We start from the raw sequence: 26,308 nt of genomic DNA on the forward strand, positions 1-26,308 counted from the left end.
GAGCATTTAGGCTTTGGAAAGGACCTTTCTGTGTTTAACGAAAAGCATTTTATTTATAAAAGTGGAGGTTTTCCTTATCTTCAGTCATCACTAATTCCATTGTCTTATTGTCTATTTTTTTCCATCTATCCTTTTCTGCAAATATAAAACTGAAATAATCTTATCCCTCAAAATGACTTTTCTTTCTGCCTTCTCTTGTTGCATGGTGCTGTCTTCTACCCAGTTCTCCTAAGGCAGAGATCTGTAAGTCATCCAAGATTACTTTTTCCTTCTTGATCACCAAGTTCTGCTGTTCTTCCGTAGTTAACATGTTCTTTCTCGCTGTGTCTGTTGCTTGTATCCATGATCGAACTCTTACCATCTCTCTCTTGGACTTGTGCAACTCTTGAGACTCTCTGTTCACTCCTGCCCCTCTCCCATCCAGCCCCCACAATAACTGCTGGTGTAATCTATAAAAAAGAAATTTGGATTATGTTACTTCTCTTTAAATCCTTCAGTGACTCCACCATATTGCTAATGAGTCAGAATTGGACCTACATTTTCAACAGTGTGACTTAAAACAGAATACTTCCAAGGAGACATATAGTGGTTCAAACAAAAGTATTTTGGCTATTTCATTTTTACCTATTCTTTCGAAAGGCTAAAATGATAAGGGTATATTCATTCTTTACATTAAGAGTTACATCTTTGGCATGTATAGGAGCATAGCTGCTCACTTTCTGTAAAACAAGACTGGCTATTAGATGCTCTCCCTTCCTCCCAAGAGGTATCATGGGGTGTTTATCATCCCCATGTAGTTCTTTACACTTTTATTTCATATGCATTAATTTCTAAGAGATCTATATGTATATCTCAATGTTTATCATATATTATTGTTTTAATAATTTTAAACTTCATGTAAATAAGGTACTGCTGTGTATATTCCTCAACTTTTTTGATATGCATTGTTCATGAGATACATCATGTAGTTCTAGTTCATTTAGTTTCACTTGTGTATAGTACTTTCACTGTATGAATGTACCACAATGTACGCACTGTCCTGTTGATGTTCATTTCATCCCCTCCCCCACCATTTTTCTGCTCTCCATGACCTTTTCAGATCAAGCTCCCATGCTCCTGGACCAATACTTGGGAGTAGAGGGTATATAATTGATCTTTGTGGTTGCTGTTAATCTTCAAATAATTATTTTTGGTAGATTGCTTACCTTTAAAATGAATGTCCTTGTTGGTCAGCACTAGCAACTGCCTTGGTCTCAAGCAAGGGGTATAAATTGTCTTTCTAAATTAGCAAAACCTCACCTCACTTAGCAGGGCTGTCTGCAGTAGTAAATGAGATCCTTTGTAGCAAATGCCTTCCTTTGCAGATGCTCAGAGCCCTGCGTAACATGTGCTTTCTCCTCTACTTGTTGCTTGGCCAGGTGATTTCTAAGTCATATGGCTTTGCTTCAAAAGACCTGTGAGGAGAGGATAGGTTCCAGTAGTAGTGTCCCTTACTTTCTTGGGGTTTGCATGTCACTGGTGCTTGACCCTCTAGTCCAGTGGTTATCAAACTTTAGCCTACATCAGAATCACCTGGAGAGCTTGTCAACTGGTGGGCCTCACCCCCAGATTTCTGATTCAGAAGATCTCAGATTGGGTCTGAGAATATGCATTTCTTATACTTTTGCAGGTGATGCTGATGCTGCTGTTCCTAGGACAATACTTTGAGAATCACTGTTCTAGGTCAACATTTCCCAACCTTTTAAATTTTATTTTAATTTTTTTGACTCATGGACCCATTTAATATTAATGCATAACTTCACATCACTACATGAATTTTAAAATCATTTAGGCCTTCCCTGGTGGCACAGTGGTTAAGAATCCACCTGCCAATGCAGGGGACATGGGTTCGATCCCTGGTCCGGGCAGATCCCACATGCCGTGGAGCAACTAAGCCCATGCACCACAACTACTGAGCCTATGCTCTAGAGCCTGCAAGCCGCAACTACTGAGCCCAGGCGCCTAGAGCCCGTGCTCTGCAACAAGAGAAGCCACCACAATAAGAAGCACACGCACCGCAACCTAGAGTAGCCGCCTCTCGCTGCAACTAGAGAAAGGCCACGCGCAGCAATGAAGACCCAATGCAGCCAAAAATAAATAAATAAAATAAATAAATTTTTTTAAAATTAAAAAAATCAGTTTATACTTTCATAATTTTTACATATTATAAAGAAAGGCTTTAAGTTAAAAAAATTCTGTCAGCATAGTATTAAGCATTGTGGTTGTCTAGAGCCTTGCTACTCAAAATGTGGTCTGTAGACCAACACACCTGGGAACTTGTTAGAAATGCAGATTCTCAGGCCTCACCCAAGACCTAATGAATCAGAATCTGAACTTTAACAACATACCCAGGTGATTAGTATGCACATTAAAATTGAAGTTGGTGGTCTAAGGCTCACATTAAATCTGATCCTAATAATATTTAAAACAAATAAGAAACACTTCAAATTTTAACGTTTAAAAAGTAGCACATGATTCATTTACTTTCATTATCTTATTTTCATGTAAGAAAATGCATCATTTCTTGGAAAAGAAAAATAACATATCAAATTTGGTTTGAGGACCAACTGCTGAAATTTAATGATGTTTTAAAACACAACAGTGGACAAAATTGTATTTATGACCTGATGTTTGGAAATATTACTATTTTTACCTAAAAAACCAACTGCCTTATTTTGATGATTTTCATGAAATAATAGATTCCTGACTGCTACTTGCAATAACCTCTCTGCAAATAATACATTATGTGTATAGTGAGTGTTTTCCCCACCAAGTAAAAGCTTAATTGGATATAATTTTTGTTATATTTATTATTTTTCATTTTTCTTGAAGTAGTAGTTGAAACATCTTTCATCAGCTGATAACAGTTTGACATCCAGAGAGAATTATCTTGGGGCAAATTTGCAAAATTGTTATCACTTAAAAATTTTATTTGTGTTTTAATATCATTGTTCATTATACCTCTTTTCTTTAAACAACTGTCTGTGGGGATAATAATAACGGGATACCATTTAGGGTTGGGAAGATCAGAGTTTTATATGTAGAAACCTAGAAGAGTACCTGGCACATATAGTATGTTTTACATAAATGACTGTGTCAACCCTATTCTCCTCTTTCTCCTTGTCTTCTTCCTCTTCTTCATCATCGTTATTTCATTCCATAGCAGCTCAGGATAGAGAAATTTAACTATCTACTGTGTAAAGCTGAGAGGTAGAGTGGACCCGATACAGATCTTAGCAATTTTTCTTCCAGGCAGGGGAGAATACTATAAAGTGGAGTTACAGAGAACTAGAAACTAGGTTCATGTAGGGAGTAATCAAGGTCTGAGTCTATGATGGTTCTTAGTGTTATTTACTGGCTTTTTTTCCTGCTAGTCATTTGATATGATTGCACTTCCTAACTCTTGTTGGCGGGCACCATGTGACTGCTTGAGGCCATTGAATTGTAAGCAGAAATTGTGTGTGTCATTAGCTGCTGGGATAAGATCCTCCAAAACTTTCTTTCCCTCTGGCACAGTGACTATTTATTGTTATGTTGATGGCTGTTCTGACAGCTTGGGTTTCTGTGTGACTGTGATATGTGGAGCACCCCTGCCAGTCTGTGTGACTGCCATGGTTGAGATGTAACATGATCAAGAAATAGACCTTAGTTGTTTCAAGCTCCTAAGATTTGGGGGTTGTTTATTATTGCAGCATTATATAGTTTGTACTGACTAATATAGATTTTTTGATGGGTTTTGAAAACTGAAAGTATGGAAGTGGGGTGAGAGTGAGCTAGATGACAAAAACTACAGTTTTTGCTAGGAGCCCAAGAACCAAAGAGAGTCCTCAGGAATGTGTCACAATCTAGTGTCAGTATAGGGGACACAAGGTGGAGGGAGTGTTTGGGATCTTTCTGGTGCCTCCCTCCTTCAGAAAAGTGATACACTATCAAAAGTATACAAAACTGCATAATTGTGAAATGTATCTGTTCTACTTGCCAGTGTGAAAATAGAAATATAAAAATCAATGTAGAAAATGATGTAGGAAAACTAGGATTTAGGAAGAAGAATCATGTTGAAGGGCTGAAAGATTGTTCAGTACCCAGAAGGTAGTAGGTTTCCCCATTTCCTCCCTATCATACATGTTCACATCCACACATGCTTACATGCCCATATGCTCACATATGCATAATATTTAAAAAAAATTTATTTATTTATTTATGGCTGAGTTGGGTCTTTGTTGCTGCTTGCGGGCTCTCTCTAGTTTGGGGAGCAGGGGCTACTCTTTGTTGTGGTGTGCAGGCTTCTCATTGTGGTGGCTTCTCTTGTTGCAGAGCATGGGCTCTAGGCACTCAGGCTTCAGTAGTTGTGGCTCGTGGGCTCTAGAGCACAGGCTTAGCAATTGTGACGCATGGGCTTAGCTGCTCCTCAGCATGTGGGATCTTCCTGGACCAGGGCTCGAACCCATGTCCTCTGCATTGGCAGGCAGATTCTTAACCACTGCACCCAGGGAAGCCCCTGCATAATATTTTTATTAACTCCACTTGTGATTACAAATCATTGCCCTCCTTAGTATATCATCCACAGTGAGGCCTATCTGGATACAGTACTTAAAATTGCAAACCTTCACCCTTTCCCCCCGACACTCCTGACATCCTAAGTAGTAGCTCTGTTTTTTTTCCCCTCATAGAACTTAGCATATTCTTTAGTTTATTTACTTATTTTAAAAATTTATGTCAATAAATTTTATTGACATATATAGTTGATTTACAATGTTTTAATTTCTACTGTAAAGCAAAATGACTCAGTTATACATATATACTCTTTTTCATATTCTTTTCCATTATGGTTTATCACAGGATATTGAATATAGTTCCCTGTGCTATGAAGTAGGACATTGTTGTTTATCCATCCTATATATAATAGTTTACATCTGCTAGTCCCAAACTCCCAATTCTTTGCTCCCCCTGCAACAGCCCGGCAACCACAAATCTTTTCTCTATGTCTGTGAGTCTGTTCTTGTTTTGTACACATGTTCATTTATGTTGTATTTTAGATTCCACATATGTGATATCATATGGTATCTGTCTTTCTCTTTCTGACTTACATTGCTTAGTATGATAATCTCTAGGTCCATTCATGTTGCTGCAAATGGCATTATTTCATTCATTTTAATGGCTGAATAATAGTACATTGTATATATATATACCACATCTTCTTTAGCCATTCATCTGTTGATGGACATTTAGGTTGCTTCCATGTCTTGGCTATTGTAAATAGTGCTGCTATGAACATAGGGGTGCATGTATCTTTTCTAATTATAGTTTGTCTGGGTATATGCCCAGGAGTGGATTTTTGGATCATATGGCAATTCTATTTTTAGTTTTTTGAGGAACCTCTGTACTGTTTTCCATAGTGGCTGCACAAATGTACATTCCCACCAACAGCATAGGAGGGTTCCCTTCACACCCTCTACAGCATTTATTATTTGTAGACTTTTTAATGATGGCCATTCTGACTGGTGTGATGTGGTACCTTGTTGTTTTGATTTGCATTTTTCTAATAATTAGCAATGATGAGCATCTTTTTTGTGTGCCTATTGGCCATCCATGTGTCTTCTTTGGAGAAATGTCTGTTTAGGTCTTCTGCCCATTTTTCAGCTGGGTTTTTTGTTATTAAATTGTAGGAGCTGTTTGTATATTTTTGAAGTTAGGCCCTTGTCAGTCACATCATTTGCAAATATTTCCTCCCAGTCCGTAGGTTGTCTTTTCATTTTGTTTATGTCTTCCTTTGCTGTGCAAAAGCTTGTAAGTTTCATTAGGTCCCATTTGTTTATTTTTGCTTTTATTTCTATTGCCTTGGAAGACTGACCTAAGAAAATTTCTGTAGTTTACTGTTATTGTTTTTCTCTCCCCAACTAGAATGCAAACACCACAGAGAAATAAAATTTTTATCTATTTTGTTTACTGAGAACAGTACCTGGTATATAACGGTACTTGTTGAATTGCAGTACATTCATGAGGGAGAAACCCGGGAAGATGATCTGGACCCTGCTAGCTGCCTAGGTGTTCCAAGAAGGGAAACTAAAGCTGATGCAACTTTGTGATCTCAACCACATTTTAAACTACACTTTGACTCTCTTACTTTCATTCCCTAGCTTTTGAAATAGTTCCAGTCAAGCAGAATTAAGCTTCTTTGTGAAATCGTTAATATGTCATATTTAAAGACTGAGTTTTGAAGGTAGCACAAAAAGTGGGGAAGAATATGGGCTTTAGAGAGAAATCACTTCATTGTCACCTATTAAGGTGGGACTTTGGGCAAGTTACTTATCCATGGAATCTAAATTTTACCATATGTAAAATTAGAATAAAAAATGCTTTGTATGGACTAAATACACATAAAGTTACTAATTTCACATAAAGTTATGTGAAAGTACTTAATATACAGTAGGTACTGGTTTATTTGGGTCCCTTCTTTCTTTCATCACCAGAAAAACAGCTTTTATTATATTTCTATTTAATGTTATTACACATATTTTCAATTTAGCTCTAATTTTGGTCCCCATGGCCTTTTATTAGATTATTTTAGTAAACTTTGGTGAACTAAAATTTCAGTATGTACAAAGAGCCCATATACCATTCACCAGGGAATGGGATTGGGAGGATTGTTGGAGAAGGTCTGAGTTTCCCTGTTTATTTACACAAAAGTAGTTTTGTCTTCATCTTGTTGTCATCCAAAATATCAACAATGCTATCCTCATTGGTTGACCTTTTAGACTTTAGGGCTGGAAAGAATCAATTCATTCCTTTTGCATATTAAGAAATTAAGTCATCTATTTGGTAAATGGCAGAGTAAAGGGTAAGAGTTCTAATTGACTTCTTGTTCAGTGCTCTTTCTACCATATTATACTTCCATCTAGATTAAATTATTTTCATCTAAATGAAATACACAATTTGATGGTTTTTGTCATGTTGACACAAACTTTTATCACATATATTTAACTTTTTGAATAGGTGATACATGCTTGGGTCACTAAAGGGTATACATGAAAGTTAGCCTCCCTTAGCTCTGCCCCCAGCTACAAAAGGCCACCACTGCTCTGTGCATGTATCCATGTATTCACTTATCATTTTACACAAATGTAAACTTTTATGTACTTTGCTTTTTTCACTTAAAAATGTGAAAGTAATATATACATGTGTATTGCTTCTCAGAGCTCCATAACCACCTCTTCTTACTCCCAGGTGTTGTTAGTTGATTGAGTTTTTAAAATTCATGAAGAAACACTTATTGAGCACTGTGTTAGGCACTATTCTAGGCTCTGGGAGTGGAAGAGTGAGCAAGATAGAAGAAAACCACTGTTTTCACAGAGCTTAGTTTCTTGGTTTGTGATTGGTGATATGATAGGGGTACAAATAATGATCTCTAGGATAGGCCAGAAAAGGGAGAAATGAATTTCTTCAGACATGATCAGAGGAAGCTTTAAGGAAAAAGTGGAAATTTATTTGGATTTTAAGTGATGGGTAGAAATTCAGCAGGAAGAACTGGGAAGAAAGGGTACTCCATCACGAATATATTAGAATTTTTGTTGTTTCAGTCTTATGCAGCTGTTGTTTTGCGTCGTATCACTTGAAGTTCTACATTTAAGGATACTATTGGCTTGACATTTTAGTAGATTGATTCCTTTTGGAAATGGCTTCTTTACTTGCAAAATAAAATTGTTTGTCTTAGAAATCAATTTCTGCTGATCTAATTCTTTTTTCTTCTAATTTGTTTACTTGAACTAGATATGAGGATTTTTATAGATGACTTCTACCTATTTGACCCTTTTCATTTGGTTATAAGAGTTTTCATCTTTGTTTTACTTTTTTCTTATAATTTGATATGTGTATGTTGTAATTAACTATTATTTGCTTTAGTGCAGTTATGTGCATACAGCAGAGGTTGTCAACCTTGGGTGTACACTAGGATCATTTGGAGAGCTTTAAAAATGCTGATGCTTAAGCCCCTCCTGGGTCTGGGATGTGGCCTGGGTACCAGGATTTTAAAAAGTGCCTCAGGTGATTTTACTTTGCAGCGGAGCTTGGCTTATTTGGGAGGTAACCAAAACATGCTTTCTCCTTTTGGAAAGTAGGTAACCATGGTTCATCTGAGTGGTATGATCAATCAGTCTCAAATCTCTTGTTTAGAATAAAGTGAAATGGTTAGAATTGGATGGCAGAATGAGGTCCTGGAGTTTGTTAGAGCACTTTTATTGTTAATCACCAAACCATAAATGGAATTAAGCATAATCTATGGAGAGAATAATTTTAAGGACTTTAAATTCTGTGTGGTTGGGGGAAGGGATAACAGTTCTTGTTTTGAGCCCTATACAAATTGAAGTTGTTAGGCTCATTATGTAAGTCAGAAATTAATAAATCTGTTTTTACAGCCTATAACAATTATTAATTTATTGTTAGTATAGTTAGGCAAACATTGTTCTCAAGCTCTTGTTGGCTTTGTCACCTACTTTCAATGTAATAAGTACTCCATTACCGTAAGAGGATCTTTGTTTACTCCAGTAACAAGGTGTTGCACAAGGACTTGGAAACTCAAATAGTTACGTCCCTGAGGTATCAGACCTCAGGTTTCCAGAAGGAAACCAAACTGAACCATAGACTACTCCTTTCTTTTATTCTGAAAAATGATCTAGTCTGTTTCCAGCTTGGAATTGGGAGCTGTCCTCAGGTTAGGGATGTTTACTGTGATTTCACTGTTGGGTTTGAAGTATCGTGAATTCCCAGATACACCCATATCTTGCAGTGTGGACTGCAATAGGGTCACAAACTTCTTGTACATCTATGTAGCACATTAGCACGCTGTCTGAAACTAGTGGGGCTCAGTGAATAGAACAGATAATCAGACAAAATTGGGTTCAAAGCCCAGGTTTTCTATTTATAAGCTGTATTACCTTGATTTACTTAACTTATTTAGCCGTAGTTTCCATGTCTGAAAAATTGGGGGAAATGATACCTAAGTTCCAAGTTTGTTAATGAGGTAAAATAGTTTAGATTCTTAACATAGTGCCTGCCCACAGTTGGTCAGTAATAAATAATAGTTCCCTGGTTTTGATATTGAATTATTCTAGAGAATTATTCTAGTGAAAATGATACTTGAAACAAATTAAGTTCTATATTTTCTTTAATAATGAATCTTATTATTAATAATGACTGTTGGAGTGGTGTATATGAGTCACATTTTATGTAGCTGAAATTTTAAATACTTCTGAACTTCTCATAAACCTGATAATATCCTGATAAAGGTGTTGATATCATACCTTTGTTTATTGTGATAGGTTTTATAATTTTCATTATGTTTAGAGACATTTTACAAGAACTTGAAGATTCTTGAAGTATGAAGGGAGAAGTTAGAAAGTTGATAGTATAGACTGGGCAGTATAGTATAGTCAGGGTACAACCCCTAGGTTCATACATACACAATGAAAATATAAGTGAAGTGTAATAGACCATGTTGAGGTGTAGCCAAACTAATTAGTTCATTCATTACACAATGTTTATTGTGTTCCTTCGTGTGCCCAAATAAGATCATCATGGTAATGACTCCTATTTTCTGCCTTTCAAAATTGTTCTCATTTTTAAAGGCGTAATTCAAATGTGGTCTGTTTGATGAAGTCACCCCTCCCCCTCACACAATTTAAAAGGCAATTTCTTTTTTCTCCATTCTGTCAGCATGTGATCTCTACCCTGGCACTGGCACTTATTTCACTGTTTCATATTAAAAGCGGGGCTGCAGCTAAGTTACAGGCATTAGATTGAAGGTTGTATGGGGTCCTGGTTAAGGGCACTGGTTTTAACATCAGAGAGATGTTATTTTAATCTCTACTTTGTCATTTACTTTCTTTGTGAAGATTTGTCCTTTCTGAGCTCAATTTACTTATCTGTTAGATGGGGATAAAAGCTTCTACCTTATAATTTTGTTGAAAGATTAAGTGGTATAAGTGACCTGAAGTAGTAAATGTTCAACAAACTGTAGTGAATATTGTTATTGTTGTTCTTATTTGTGTAAAGCATGTTATTTATTGTATGTAAGTATGATACATGACTTAAAACCTCCTCCTTTAGATTGTGCACTTTTAAAAACAGGGGACTATTGCTTGGAATTTTTACATAAGGTTTAATAAATTAACTAATATTTGTTTATTAACTACATTAACTTTCATCTCTCCTTGACTTTTAAAAAGAAGAGTATTGGCATATATCAAAAAAATGTCATAAAAGTTGTTCTCTAAATGCTTGTGTTTTAAAATCCCTGCAGGTCCCTTCTTATCTCATAATTTCAATGTCCTGAAATCTGAGGATTCCACCAAGATAATATGATAGGAACTTTCAGTGATTTGGAGCCGTATCCTACTTAGACTAATGTGGGCCTTCCAGGTTTCCTAAGAGCTTGTACAGCAGCGCACACTGCTGTTATTAATCGGCACAGGCGAGAATGCCATCTTTGCCTCAAGAAAGGGGTAAGCAGCTTGATTTAATCATATGTACCTATTATGTGGCTGTATTATAGATCATCAATGCTATTTTTTTAAGAATTAAAAAATAATTGGGGACTCAAAAGAATCAGAATTTATAATTTTACCTTGTGGGGGGCATTTATGTTCTCTGGTATGGAGTTTTTGTTATTTCAGTGATGCTTGGTTGGTTTACATTTCTTTTAAAGTTATTCAGGGACCCTCTCACCTGGATCTGAATACAGAGCTGCCTTATCAAAGCACGATGAAAAGGAAAGTCAGAAAGAAGAAAAAGAAGGGAAACATTACAGCAAATGTTGCTGGGACAAAGTTTGAAATTGGTAGGTCTCCTCAGAATCATGAGATTTTCATATTTGTCGGAAAAACTAACTTGATATTGAAAACAATATAGAAATTCAGAGATAATTATCTTCTCAGAGATAATTATCTTCTATGTAATGGATTTTTGAATGGCTTCTATAAAATTTTCTTCTTTATGAGATATTTGACATGTCAGTAATCAAATAGAACATCACTGTAAACTAAAAAGCTTTAGTTATTGATGGGATTGGATTACATATATATGATTTTGATTAATACTTAGTTTTAAAATCAAGTGTAAAATAATATGAGCAGTAAAACCAATGGTTCTAGCTTTAATATTTAAATACAGATGTGCTTAGGAAAATTGTATTATTCTAATGCATTTTTCACTTGGGGATAAAATTATGTTTAATCTTTAACATTCATTATTTTGTAAATCATTTTTAAAACAGATTAAACATGTAAAATGAAAAGTGCAGAATTTGAGATTTATATTAAACAATGAGAACCTGACAATAGAGTAAGGACGTATTTCTCTCTATGCTTTAAAAATTATTTTGATGATACTGTTACCTTTTATTAATAGAATTTTAGTTTTTATATGTAAGCAGTATCTGCAGTGGAGAGAATAGGTAAGAGTTACTTTAAATTGAGATACTTTTGCCCAGCACTAAGAAACTCATTACTACTACAAGTACTCAAAAAATCTTCCTCTTTTTAAAAAATAATTTTGCATTAAAAGTTGAGGAAACCATGTGAATCTCAAGGATGTTAATTATTCTTACTCTTATTAACTTTTGAGGGTCATGTTTCCACTTACAGTAATTCACCAAAGTTCATCAGGAATCAATGGAATATTTCATAGGTATCAAGGTCCCCTAATACTCTATTTCAACAAGTGTTCCTCAGAGGAAAAAACTTTGGGCGAGTTAATGTGGGAGGGTGAGATGTGAATTATTTGCATAGTATTTTCTAGAGTGAAAAAACAAGAGTAGGGCTTCCCTGGTGGCGCAGTGGTTGAGAGTCCGCCTGCCGATGCAGGGGACACGGGTTCGTGCCCTGGTCCGGGAAGATCCCACATGCCACGGAGCGGCTGGGCCCTTGAGCCATGGCCGCTGAGCCTGCGCGTCTGGAGCCTGTGCTCCGCAACAGGAGAGGACACAGCAGTGAGAGGCCTACGTACCGCAAAAAAACAAAAACAAAAACAAAACAAAACAAAAAACACCAAAAAACAAGAGTAACCGTTGTCAAAGTGATTAATGGACGGTGTCAACTTATCCTGTTTGCTTTTAAGGTCCTGGTGGGGTTTATAAGCAACTTGATCTAAAGGAGAGTGTTTTTAACTGTAGTTCCCTCTCACTTCTAAGGGCTGAAGTTGCATTAGACTTCTTCACACTGATTCCAGACCTCTTTGCTGAGCCTGCTCAGTTGTGTTTAGCAAAAGCCCTGGCTAGATCAGGCTTGGAGACTTGGACAAGGGACTGCTGGGAGAATACAAAGCTAAGTATAGGGAAGGGAAAGAGACAATTGGCTGTGTGTCCAGGAGAAAGTGTTACCTTGCTTTCCCTTATTTAACCTTGTGATATGCAACAGATTACTTCTTGTAATTTAATTACTGCTCCTTTGACAGGTTGAATTATATAATAGAAAGATAATTAAGCCATAGTCAGGACACTTGTGTTTTGTCCCTGGTGTTGCCTGTTTCCTCATGAAGAATACTTTGATCACTACTAGTCTTAATATTAATTCTTTTATAACCCTGGACCAAATATTTTCACATGAATTACCTCATTTAATCTTCCAGTAACCCTGTCAAATAGGCTGCATTACTCCCTTGTTGTCCTTTTCCCTGACTTTCCTCACTCTAATAGTGAATTTGAAGTGGCTAACAGCCATAAGAAAATAAATAAGGAAAAATAAAAACAGTAAAATAGGATGAATCTTGTGGCTGATCAGAATACAAACTGCATTCCATGAAATCCTGTATACTTAGAGATGTGCATGGGTTTGATGCTGAGCTTCCTAGCAAGCAAAGCAAATAATCAAAACATAATCAGCTATAGAATACACAGTGCCCAGAAGATAAAACCATACTGGTTATTCAAGAGAAATGCAATTTTTTCTATTTCCGAGTCTTGAAAGAAATTTCTCCCATAATTCCTCATGGAGACATGTTGTGGAATGGTGAACTACATTCTCACAGTAGTCCTATAATTAATACATTATGGAATTTTAATTATTACTTTTTAAAATGCCCCTTAGCACAGTTGAAGAAACTGAAGCTCACTAAGAGTTAGCAACTTACTCAAGATTGTACAGATGCCAAAAGTAGAACTTGAATCTGAATTAATTTGCTTCCAAATTTAGTGTTCTTTTTACTCTATCATACTGCCTAAATAAAATATGAATTGAAATTTAAATTGAGGAACATTAAGGTGTCCTCTGTATCTAAAATTCAGAGAGTTGCATGGATTCCTATTTTTAAAACTCCTGAACAGCCTCTGAAAGCTCTATGGGTCAAGGCAAAAAAAAAGTAGGACAAATTTGTGAGGAATGTATTTTTGGTAATTTTCATTAAATGGGGACAAGACAGATTGGAGAAGGGGATACTTAATTATGCAAGGGGAAATGTGAGAAAAATGGTTGGTGTGGTTATCTCTATTTTACCAATGGGGAGTTCGGTTTGGTAGAAATTCAATATTGAGGCAATTACTTCACTTCTTTTTGTAAAGAGAGCTCCTAAAAGACCAACATTTAAAAGCACGGATTTAGGCTTTGGCTGCCAACAGCCTTCTATTTGGAATTGACATGTTAAAGGAAGTTCTTTTCTATGCAGTGGAGGATGGTATACTTAAAAAGATGCCAATTGATTTCTAAAACTTCAATTCAAACAAAAATATGGTTAAATAGCTTAGCTGAAAAAAAAAGTGAGTTTAATACCCTATATTGTAATTTTCTTTGAAGTTCAACTTTGTCAGCTCTCCAAGCTTTGAATTTCGTAAGAGAGATTTATATATGACTGACCTTACAAATTTGACTTTGAGAATGTAAAGAAAGAATGGATCTTTTCCACCATTGTTTATGTACCCTAAATGTTCCCAGCCTCACCAGCTCATGTGTACATTAATACCCACATTTTAGTAGCTCATTATACTCCCTCCGTCCATAACTGCCACCAGTTCCATTTCTCTCCTCAGGGGTTTCCCAGTTAATTCTGAGAGGCCCAGGGCAATGACTTCCATGTACTCAGAAATGGGTCTGCCCCTGAGATGCAGTTCTGGCCTTGTCATTGTTTTCTGCTAGTGAGCCAGTGAAAGAACTCTCCTAGGCTGTGTCACTACGGTCTTGCTCTCCCCATGAGCTCTAGATGACACAGAAGCTCTTGGGGCCCTCAGTACACCAACACTGCATGGTGGTCTGCAGCAGAGAGAGGAACAGCCCTTTCCCCAAATTCTTGTACTGTACGTTGTCACCTAGGCCTTCAGAACAACCCCATGTATTAAAAAGCTTCTCATGGATAAAAGCAACTTCACCTCAACAATCCCTTCCCCGACCTCATCCGTCTCCAGTCACTGTCCTCTTCTATTATGCTTGTGTTCTAGGCATTATTGCATAAAAAGCCCATTCTTTCTCCTCAGCCAAAAAGAAATCAAGAGTCCCTAGGACTTGAGACCAGCAGGTGTCTGGTCATCAGTTTCATGCTTGAGCCAAGTACATTCAGACAATTAATCCCTTTTTACTGTATCTCCCCATATATAGGGCAGTAAAAAGAAAATGTTTAAAAATAAACATCGAAGCGCTGCTAATTTGTTACACTATTCTATTACGACTCCAAAATCTGTTGGAACCTAAATTTATCCTAAGTATTTGCTGATCTTTATTCTAAATTTGAACCTCATTGGAAGAAAAATGTCAATATGTTAATTGTGTAATCAATGTGTTGATTGTGAAACCTAAAAAACAAGATTTTCTCTGAGCATAAATTTTTTCCATAGGATTAGAGGGCTGGGAGCAGATAGGAGGGCCAGAGTTTCCAAATCTCTACTGCAATTCTGCTTCATTATTTTGTATCCTGTGTCAATATAGCTGACTTGGTTTTAACTGCTAAAAATAATTTGAGCTAGGGAGGTGGAAAATATAGGATAGGTCTAATGATCAGGGGCTATTTTTATCTTTTCCCTTTTGTACCTAACCCAAGGTCATGAAAAAGCCATAGAAGTACATTTTCCTGAGTAGAGGTGTTATCAGCTGTGTGTGTATTTTCACTATGCTATGAATAATCACTAAACTCTTTAATAGTGTTGTGTACCTGTTAAATCTCAGAAAATTGAAACTAAGGATTTTGGGTGCCACTTAAAAACAGTTCTCTGTTGCTGTTGAGTAAAATTTGGCATTAAATTGTTGTAGCTAAAAATAAGGTTATGCTATAACTAATGGAAATTTTACAAGTGAAATACTGTGAGCTAAAATTGATATATATCAAAAAAGATTTTCATAATGAATGTATTTCAGAAGTATTTTAATTTTGGTTTAACTTAACTGTTTACTTGCAGTTCGTTTAGTAATAGATGAAATGGGATTTATGAAAACGCCAGATGAGGATGAAACAAGTAACCTTATATGGTGTGATTCAGCTGTTCAGCAGGAGAAGATTGCAGAGCTGCAAAATTACCAGGTGGGAAATTAATCATGACCAATTTTTGGTCAGTAGGAAAGTTATATGAATTCCATTATAATTTTCTTTAGATAAGGCTCTTAATATGTTGACATATTAAATTTCAGTTCTAATTTACCTGAATAGCCTGTTTTGTTGCTGTCCAGTTGTACTGACTCTTTGCCCGAAGACTGCATCCTCTCAGATTTAACTTTTAACCTCTTTCCATCTTTAAGGAAGAAGTGATAGAGGAAAACTCTTCCTAGGCTGGTGCTTTGCATTATCCTTAAAGATGAACAATGTGGAGTAGATTGCATAAAGAGATCTGAACACTGATATCCCTTGTAATGTCAGCTATGTGTAATTTGGCTTCATTATTTTATTTCTGGAATGTAATACAAACATATTAAAAAATAAAAAAGCCAAATACATGGAATTTTAGACAATTGAGATTTTGAATAGTTCTTCCTGTTAGTGTAGAGGATTATACAAAATTGACTGTAGGCAACAGATTAGTCCATTTTCATCAGTTTTTTTGTTTTTTAATAAAAAAAATTAAACTCAAAGAATGAATGTAACTGTATTATAGTATAAATGAATATATTCATTAAGTTAATGAAAATATTAATGTTGATGTTTTTATTTTCCAGAGGATCAACCATTTTCCAGGAATGGGAGAGATCTGTAGGAAGGATTTCCTAGCGAGAAATATGACCAAGTAATCTTCATTTTCTTGTAATAGAGAAGACCTGTTCAAAAATTACATTTTGAATGTCATAGTGCTATCTTTCACAAATTTATATTGATTTGAAATGATATTTTGTTGGAAGAGATAGAATTTTAGAGCTAGAAATGTTTTAAAATTTTCCTGGTTCTATTCTTTGACTTTGCAGAGAAGGTAATTGAGGGTCAGAGACATGAATATCTTGCACAAAGTCAAATAGCTAACAACAGAGCTGGAGTAGAAATCTGGTCTCCAGAATTTCAGAGTTCTTTTCACTGCGCCTTGCTGTCTCTCTAGCAGCAAAAGTTTTTCTTTTAAATGTAAAAAGTTTTCTGTACATGGCATTCAATACATACTTATTTTCAGTTAAACCTTGCAGGAACTAATTTGTTACATTATATCCCGCCTGTGGGTATGTGTGTGTTCAGAATACTGGTTATTGAGCATCTAATATGTGCCAGGCACTGTAATAGGTGCCTGTGTGCACACGTATACACATACACACATGTATGTGTTCCTAGCCTGGGATACATGTACACATATTTATCTCAGAGACCATTATTTAGAGTAATAATTTGCTTTCATGGGAGAAACTGTTAACAGGTAAAGTGTTATCCTGAATATACTGCAGAATTTTTGTGCAGCTTATATTTCTGTTGATTAGATTTCTTTTTATTTTAAGAAAGTTGATAAATTGTATGCTTGGATTTTTTTCTAAATATAACAAAGAATGGTATCATTCATAAACACCTCATGGTTAGTTTTAAAATGTATTGTTCTATTAAAGCTTTAACTTGATCTAATTTCACATTATTGTTAAAATATAAATACATGTAAAGGTGTTGGAAATAAAAACAAGTACATTAGCACTGTTATTGTGCTTCCTTTAGATATATGTGTGTGTGTGTGTGTGTGTGTGTGTGTGTTTCAAAGCAATCAATGTTAGCCTATTTTGTACTGAGAATATTTACCTGGTTGGCTTATTTTGGATTTGACAGATGGAGTTGGTGATTATTTTCCTTCTCATAGTGGAAACGTAACTTTTTTTTATAGGGTTCTCTTGAAAGAGCACTTGAAATATGATAACTGTATGACCTTCCAGTTGTGGAAGCCAGGTGGCTTATATATTCCACACCCTAGTCTAACAATGTAGGCCCTGCTTCTGTGCATATTATATACTATGGTCCCATTTTAGTTTTAACTAATCTCGTTTGGAAACAGTAACTACTCATCAATAAAAGACTTGCATACATTTATAAAGAAGTCTTTTTGAAACAATCAGATTTTCTTTAATAGGTAATATTTTAAAATATTTCTAAGAATTTTAAAATTGTTATTGGGAATCAATCTGTACCAACCAAATAATTAGCATTTGGATTACTCAAAAGCAAACATATTATACCTAGTATTGTATCAATATCCCTAAGTTATGTACCAAATAGGCAGCCTGATTTATAGCAAATACAAAAATGTCAGGCCGGGGGAAAAAAAAAAAAAAAAAGTCAGGCCATACATTGTAGCCATAAAACTACATGTATAGGTAGATGTAGTTGATGTAAACAAAACCTGACTCAGAGGCTTCAATGGTTTTCTCACAAAAGTAATAAAACTCCAGAAAACACAGGGGTAAAAGACAATCTAAAATTTTTCCCTATGGATGACTCAGCAAACTCCAAATCATCTTTTAAGAAGCAATATGAATGGCACCTGGCTGTGAACCATACTAACCACCCGCATCCCGGAGGCAGAGTTAATGCTGCCTTCCACATGTTACCTTGCTGTATGTAGCTTTATTGCCCCTATCACACTGTATTTAATTAAAAGCCTATACGTAAATTCATTAGAACAGAGACCATGTTAATCCTCTTAATCCTCAGTGCCCAACATGTAGTATATACTCAAATGTTTGATCTATTAATATGTAAATTAGTACATGGGGCAGAAATTCTTGTCTATTTTTTCCACTAACGTATCCTTAGTATCTAGAATAGTGCCTAACATATAGTAGATGATTAATAGGCATTTTAAAAAATTAATGAATGAATCAATGAATGAAGAAATGGAGGGAATTTAAATCCTTGTAGTAAATGTCAGTAGCACAGAGAAAGAAAGTTCAGATAAGTTTGAATAGAAATTACTTTTCATATTATCTCTAACTTACAGAATGATCAAGTCCCGGCCTCTGGATTATACCTTTGTTCCACGAACATGGATCTTCCCTGCTGAATATACACAATTTCAGAATTATATGAAAGAATTAAAGAAAAAAAGAAAGCAGAAGACTTTTATAGTAAAACCAGCTAATGGTGCAATGGGTCATGGGTAGGTATTTTTCATATGGAATATATAAACATTTTTAAAAATTGGGGGAAAGAATAAGTGTGACCGTTTGCTCATGGCTGAATACTAATATGAAAAAAATAATAAATTAGCTTTCTAACTTTTGCTTTTTTGGAACTAAATATTTAATGAGCCCTTTTACCCTGTCCCGGAGACTTCAATAATTCAATCTAAAAATTTAATCAACAGGTTGTGAGACTTTGATAGGAGACTACAAAATAGAGAAAAGTAAATATTCTTTAATTTTTTTCTTAAACATAAAATTTGCATTCATCATAATTTTAGAGTAAGCTTGGAGAGGAAAATCAGTTGATACAATAGAGCTAAATTGAGTTGGTGAATGAAATGGAAAGGGTGTTACTGTTTTCATCTTAAAAAATGTTAAGCACAAAATATCTATATTCTTTGCTTTACAAATAATATTTTTCTTTATGTAGTCATGGTAATTGGATTGAAGATGAGTAGAACACATTTTAAGCTAAAGTGCTGAGAACTAGACCTGTTAGCTGGGGATAGATTATACAACTTAATATTCCTGTTTACTTTTGCTTTCTTATGTTAGTTTTCTGCTGTTTACTTTTTTGAAGAAAATGTGGCTGAGGCTACTTTTAATAAAAACACAAGTAATTTTTATCTTTGATTTAGAGTGCTGTGGGAAAAAAAGATATTTGGAAATATAGCTGCCAGGTAAATTACTGTTCAACACATTTCCTTTTAACTTTTAATCATAATTTAATAATTTAATCAGACATTATTTTAAACTGTGGTTTAGTAATTTAAAAGACAAACAACATGTAGTGTTAGTGGAAATTGTATATTAATTGTTTAATGTAAATTTGGTTCACTATATGTTAGTATCAAGGTAAACATTTTGGGGAGGATAATTGAAGTTCACATTTTCTCAATTTTAATGTTAAAAATTATGTTAAAAATTCATTTTTATATATATTTGATGTTAGTGTAAATAGTTAATAATATGAATTGACTACAGTAATAAAATAGCTGAAAAAGTATACTGTATATACTCTGCTGCCAGGGCTTATCTCATGCAATGCAGAGTGTATAGGTAAAGTACACCTCTCTTATCTGTAGAATATATCTATTTCCTTGCTGGTTTTCTGTTTAATTGTCCTGTTCATTATTGAGAGTGGGGGGCATTGAACACTTCAGCTGCTATTGTTGAACTGTCTATCTGTGCCTTCATTTCTATCAGTTTTTGCTTCATATATTTTGGAGCTCTGTTGTGAGGTGCATATATTTATAACTATTATATCTTCTTGATGCATTGACTTTTAAAAATTATTATATTACTGTTCTTCTTCATCTGTTGCAGTACTTTTTGTCTTAAAGTCTATTTTGTCTGATACTAGTCTAGCCACTTCAGTTCTCTCTTGGTTACTGTTTGTATGGAATATCTTTTCCATTTGTTCACTTTCAGCCTATTTAAGTTTTTGAATATAAAGTGTGGCTCTTGTTGACAACATGTAGTTGGGCCACATTTTTTATACATTCTGGCAAATCTTGTCTTTCAGCTGGAGAGTTAATCCATTCTTATTTATTATGTAATTATTGATAAGGAAAGATTTACTTTTGACATTTTGCTATTTGTTTTCTTTATGTCTTATATAGTTTTCATACCTCAATTTCTCCATTTCTGCCCTCTTGTGTATTACATGGGTATTTTCTAGTGTACCATTTTAATTTCACTGTCATTTATTTTACTATATATTTTTTGAGTTATTTTTTAAATGGTTGCTTTGGGGTTACAATTAGCATCTCCATTTATAACAATCTAGTTTGGATTAATATCATTACTTTTAACAGTAAAAACAACAACAACAACAACAACAACAACAACAACAAAATTTTGCTTCTATTTGCCTCTGCCCCCTTTATGATGTTTTGTCACAAATTACTCCTGTATATATTGTGTACCCATCAAAATAGATTTATAATAATTGTTTTATGCAGTTGTGTTTTAAATAATACAGGAAAAATAAGCAGTTACAAACCTAAACTACACAAGTAGTGACTTTTATTTTTACCTATGTAGTAATCTTTACAGGTGCTCTTTATTTCTTTGTGTAGATTTGAATTACTGCCTAGTGTCCCTTTGCTTCAGCCTGAAGGATCGTCTTTAGCATTTCTTATAGGCCAGGTATAATAGCAACAAACTCTCTCAGTTTTTGTTTATCTGGTAATGTCTTAATTTCTCTTTCAATTTTGAATATTTTGTCAGATATAGATTTCTTGGTTAACAGGTTTTTTTTTCTTTTTCTATCACCACTTTGAATATGTCATCTTACTGTCTTCTGCCCTCCATTGTTTCTGATGAGAAATTAGCTCTTTATCTTAATGAGGATCCCTTGGGTGGGATGAGTTGCCTGTCTTGCTACTTTTTTCTCTCTTTCTCTAGGCTTTTGACAGTTTGATTAGAAAATGTCTTAGTGTGGCTCTCTTTGAGTTTATCTTACTTGAAGTTTATTAGACTTCTTGATTTGTAGGTTATTATTTTTTCATCAGATTGGGAGATTCTCAGCCATTAATTCTTCAAAGAGTCTTTTTGCCCCTTTCTCTTTTCTCCTTTTGAGACACCCATTATGAGTGTGTTGATACTATTGATGTTGTCTTGCAGGGCTCTTAAGCTCTGTTCATTTTTCTTCATTCTTTTTCCTTTCTGTTCCTCAGACTAATCTCAATTGATTTATCTTCAAGTTTGCTGATTCTTTCCCTGCCTTCCCAAATCTTCTGTTTAGCCCCTCTAATGTATTTTTGTTTCAGTTATTGTACTTTTTAACTTCAGAATTTTTGTTTGGCTCTCCCCACCTACCCAACCAGCTTTAAAAGTAATTTCTATCTCTACTGATATTCTGCATTGGTGAGATACTATTCGCATGGTTTCCTTCAGTTCTTCGTACATGATTTCCTTTAGCTCTTTGAACAAATTTAAAATAGTTGATTTAAATAATTTATTGTCTAGTAAGCCAAATGTCTGGGTTTCCTCAGGTATAGTTTCTATTAATTGAGAATTTTTTTTGTTGTATGGGTCATACTTTTTTTTTTGAATGACTCATGATATTTTGTTGAAAATTGGACATTTTTTGTATTGTAATGTAGCAACTCTGACAATTAGATTCTCCTCTACAGGGTTTTTTGTTACCATTTGTTCTAGTTGATGTTTATTTGTTTAGTGACCTTTCTGAAATAGTTTTGTAAAGTTTGTATTTTTTATTGTGTGTGAACTCTGAAGTTCCTGTTCTGTTAGGTCAGTGGTCAGTGTAATTGTCCAATCCATTAGTAATTGAATAGAAATTTCCTTAAACATGAGAACCAAATATCTATATCTATACCTATATCTATATATACACACACACACATATATGTATATATGTGTGTGTGTGTATATATAGATATAGGTATAGATATATATATATATATCCCCCAATCCTTGCAGATGGGGTATGTGTGTGTGTGTGTGTGTGTGTGTATGTGTGTGTGTGTGTGTGTGTGTTTTGGAGCATGCCCTCAACACTTAGCTAGGTAGTTTATAACTCTGCCTTAGCTGTCACTTCCTACTTGTACAGAGCTTGATGTTTAGCTGGAGGTAAGAGCTTAGGACCATCTCAGGTCTTTCCTGAGCATGCATTTAGCCCTGGGCGTTCATATGGCCTTCTAGAATCCCAGAAATATCTGAGAGCTTTTCAAAGCCCTTATTCCCCAAAGATTGTCATTCCTGTCTTTTTCCCCAATCTTTGCAGTTAGTCTGTTGTTTTTCCCAACTGCTATTTGTTGCCCCAGGCAGCAGGGAGTACTACGTTTGTCTTTAAATGTTTTCAACATTTGTCTTTGCCCCCGCCATCCCCCCAAGTAGCTGCCTCAGCACTGGGAGAGTTCGCAATTAGACACGATAAAAGAAAACCTTTGAGATTGTCCAGGGAACCACAGAACTGATTTAAACAAATAGACAAACAAACAAACAAACAAAACAACCACAACTGCCTCTAGAGCCAGTACCTGTACTGGGAACACAGGTTACTGCTCAAGGCCACTGCTGAGCTGGGGGTTGGGGGTGGTACCAGAGTAAGTTAAAATGCTAGGAATCTCTTTTACACAGATTCAGCTGTTTGTTTGTTTGTTTGTTTTAATTACATGTTCCTTGGTTAGTATCCATGGTTCTAAAAAAGTTGCTTCTGACAGTATTTTTATGCTGTATTTGTGTGTGTGTGTGTGTGTGTGTGTGTGTGTGTGTGTGTGTGTGTGTGATGGGACCACTTTCCTCTTGAGTATTCCCTATAACTTTGTTAAAATCCTGACTCCATAACAAATTATTCTTTTAATCATTTCTTTAAATTTAGGATTTCTTTGATAAGAAATGGTGACAAACTCCCATCTCAGGATCATTTGATTGTTCAAGAATACATTGAAAAGCCTTTCCTAATGGAAGGTTACAAGTTTGATTTACGAATTTATATTCTGGTAACATCGTGTGATCCACTAAAAATATTTCTCTACCATGATGGACTTGTGCGAATGGGAACAGAGAAGTACATTACACCTAATGAGAGCAATTTGGTAAGCGATACCAGACACTATGATTTTATTAATTTATTCAACATCTATTTTTTAAATCACCCATTGTGTATAAATGTTAAATGAACAAAGTTCCTCCTCTCAGGCTTTTATAGTCTAGAAGAATTATATACATAAATAAGACTGCCTCTAATTTAAGACAGCTTTGTGGAAATTAGAAAAAAAAGTGCCTGCTGCTCCAGGTAGGCTAATTAACAAAATACACCCCATCTGGGTGCTGTGAGCATGAGGATGGATTTCAAAGTATATATGTGTGTGTGTAGTGGTCCTGGATAGAAATGATTGATACAGAAATACAAATTATAATAATATGCCATTGAGAAATACAGATAAAGTGTTATAGAATTGAGTGTAGGAATAGGTTTTGTTCAGCTTTTCATGGGAGAGGTGGTATTTGAACAGGCTTTGTATGAAAGGTATAGTTTAAACAACTAGAATGTGGGAGAAAGTACATGAAACAGAGAAAGCAAAAGTTATCAGAAAGTAGAGTTGTTATTTTTTGTTGGAACAAAAGAGAAGATTTTAAATTTATGTTGATCAGTTGTGAAGTAGAGACATAAATTGGCAGTTTCATAGTATGTTTTTAATTCTATTAAGTGGAGATTTTTGTAAGTATTTTTCCATTAAGATTATCTTTGTGTAGCCATAACATATTGATGAAAGTCATAACTGTGTAGTTTATGAAGGTCAAACTGTAATTTATTATAATTTATCATGAAAGTCATAAATGTATAGTTTATGAGATACAAACTGTAGTTTATTATCCATACTTAAAAGTTTAGTTAACCTCTACCTCTATTTTTGGATCTACTAATTACAGTAAAAATTACACCTAATTAAGGATTGTTTCCCATTTTTGTCGAAGGCCTGGTTATTGTTCTTCTATAATATTATGCACATAAATGACTACATTGAGTGGTCATTTTCCAAAATTAAATGACTAATCATAAATGTTGCTATGTTCAATTAACTAAAAAATGTTGTAAACCTGGCAAAGGAAGAATAAGGGAACTGTCAAAGTTTTTACAGGAAAGGAAGATAAAAGAAAGAATCATCTCTTCAAAGGTCATAAGGTGTGGATACATCGAATCTCCAAGAAATGTTTGAACTCTACTGCATTCTAGACATTGTGCTGGTTTTGGAAAAACGGTGACCAAGACAGATACAGTACTTGATCTCACAAAAGCATCAATCTAGTGGGGAGGCAGGAAATAAAATAAGCAATTATAATACCCAGTGGTAAGTGTAATGGTTTAAGAAACTGAGAATGCTATGGCAGTGCATAGCAGGAACATCTAATTCAGTTGGAGATACAGTTAGAGAGGGAGTTTGTAAAGTGAAATCTGAAGAGTGAGGGGTTAGCTAAGTTAGAGGTGGGATGGGATGGGTTAAGACTCGAGGTAGAAGAATGGCCCAGAGGTAGGAGGGAGAGTGATACTTCTGGAGAGAGCACACACGTTCAATATGGCTAAAGTACAGACTAAGAAAGGATGGGTGTTCTGACATCAGGATGGAGAGTCCCAGAGGCCAGATCTTGGTAGATCATGGCTAGGATTTTGGAACTTAACCTAAGAAGAAGGGAAGCATTGAAAGATTTTAAACAAGGGAAAGAAGGAATGAGATTTTTGTCTTAAAAAGGTCATCTGGTCTATAGTGTGGGGAATGTGAGATGGGGCTGTAGATGGATGGGAGAGACTAGATTAAGGGAGACAAGAAGCTGTATTCTAGTCTAGCCACATTTGAGAGACAAGATGACTTAATTTGAAGTGATAGTTGGGCAGGACTACAAATAAGAACACAGATTTCAGATATATTTACAATACCATGTGTAACACTGATATACCGACAGGTTGATTTGTAGAATAAGGGAAAGAGAGAGAGAAATTAAGGATAAAACTCAAAAGAGTTTTGGCACAGCAGTAGGGTGGATGGTGACATTCACTGTGATAGGGAGTATAGGAGCTTTTAAAGTTTTGCAGAAAGCTGATGTGTTTGATTTGAGATGGCTGTGTGACTTCCAAATGGATCTATACTATTGGCATTTGGATATAGAGTATAGGTCTGAAGCTCAGATGAGAGAACTGAGCTACAGGCGTAATTTGGGGCTTGTCAGTTTATAGGTTATAATTAAAATAGTTCGAGTGGGTAAGACTGGATTATATATATGTAAGGCAGATAGTCATGTTTTGAGAGGAAAGAGATAGGAAAGGGTAAGACTTGAAAGCTCATTTAGATGGTAAAGTGATTTATTCTAATTTCTTAAGTTGGATGCATGTGATTTGCTTAAGTACACTGGGTTAGGAAATCATATTGAAAGATTGGGAGTCAGGAAACGTGGCCTCTAGCTTTCGCTTTGCCAAGTGCTTCCAGAGTCACATAATCTCTTGGCTTTGGTTTTCACGTGTATGAAAAATGATGTTCTCCTGTATAAACATCAGTGTTCCTCATATATCTCTAAAATTTCATGTTGAATTCCTACATGAAGATATGAAAAATTTAAAAAGTGAAGTGCAAAACTTTATCTAAAGTAAGATCACTCTTATGTAAAAGATAAGTTTAAGAAAAAAGGTGGAAAAAATAAACCAAAATGCTCCCATTGGTTGTTTTTGGACAGCAGACTGCTTCATATTTTTTTCCTTCTTCGTATTTCCAATTTTTAAAATAGTGTGCATTTTGTCATGAGCTGTATATTGATAAGCTACATGTAAGGAAATCATAAGAGAGAATTTCAGAAATTGAAATATAATAAACATAAATTTTTTTGCCACCCAGTGTAGCAGTCAGTCAATCCTTGAAAGGTTCTGTATATTCCAATTCATTATTTTGAGCCTCTACACTATAAAATTGGGTGGAGAATAGTTACATACTTTTCATGCGTTGCAGGTTGCTCTTTGATTCAGAGTTGCCATCACTTTTCCTTATGGCAAATGTCCAACTGACAGTGAACTGTTTAGAAGGGGATTTTTGTCAAGGTAGATGTGAAATTGTGGAAATTCCAATGCTACATATTAAAGATAATGTTTTAAGAAAAATGCAAAGTTCCTTTTCTTATTCACTTTTCCACTAGGATAGCTAGAGTTTTTATTACTGCTGTTAGTATTTATTTTAAGGAATTCCTGCCAAATGGAGAGCTCCTCAAAAAATTAT

At 35.0% G+C, this 26,308-nt stretch overlaps 1 protein-coding gene across 7 annotated transcripts in view; it reads left to right on the top strand.

Moving 5' to 3' along the window:
- The window catches only part of TTLL7 (tubulin tyrosine ligase like 7), a 150,962-nt gene that overhangs the window by 45,891 nt on the left and 78,763 nt on the right, over positions 1-26,308 (top strand). For 5 of the 7 annotated variants that reach the window (XM_067043669.1, XM_067043682.1, XM_067043699.1 and 2 more), the window contains exons 2-8: positions 10,334-10,535; positions 10,739-10,870; positions 15,407-15,528; positions 16,158-16,225; positions 18,395-18,553; positions 19,217-19,258; positions 22,927-23,143. In XM_067043669.1, coding sequence (XP_066899770.1) covers positions 10,511-10,535; positions 10,739-10,870; positions 15,407-15,528; positions 16,158-16,225; positions 18,395-18,553; positions 19,217-19,258; positions 22,927-23,143 — 765 coding nt within the window. In that variant the 5' untranslated portion in view covers positions 10,334-10,510. The remainder of the gene's footprint in view (positions 1-10,333; positions 10,536-10,738; positions 10,871-15,406; positions 15,529-16,157; positions 16,226-18,394; positions 18,554-19,216; positions 19,259-22,926; positions 23,144-26,308) is intronic. The other 2 variants (XM_059047473.2, XM_067043693.1) reach the window with 1 other exon arrangement.

The sequence above is a fragment of the Kogia breviceps genome, chromosome 1, assembly GCF_026419965.1.
Source record: "Kogia breviceps isolate mKogBre1 chromosome 1, mKogBre1 haplotype 1, whole genome shotgun sequence".
Lineage (NCBI taxonomy): Eukaryota > Metazoa > Chordata > Mammalia > Artiodactyla > Physeteridae > Kogia > Kogia breviceps.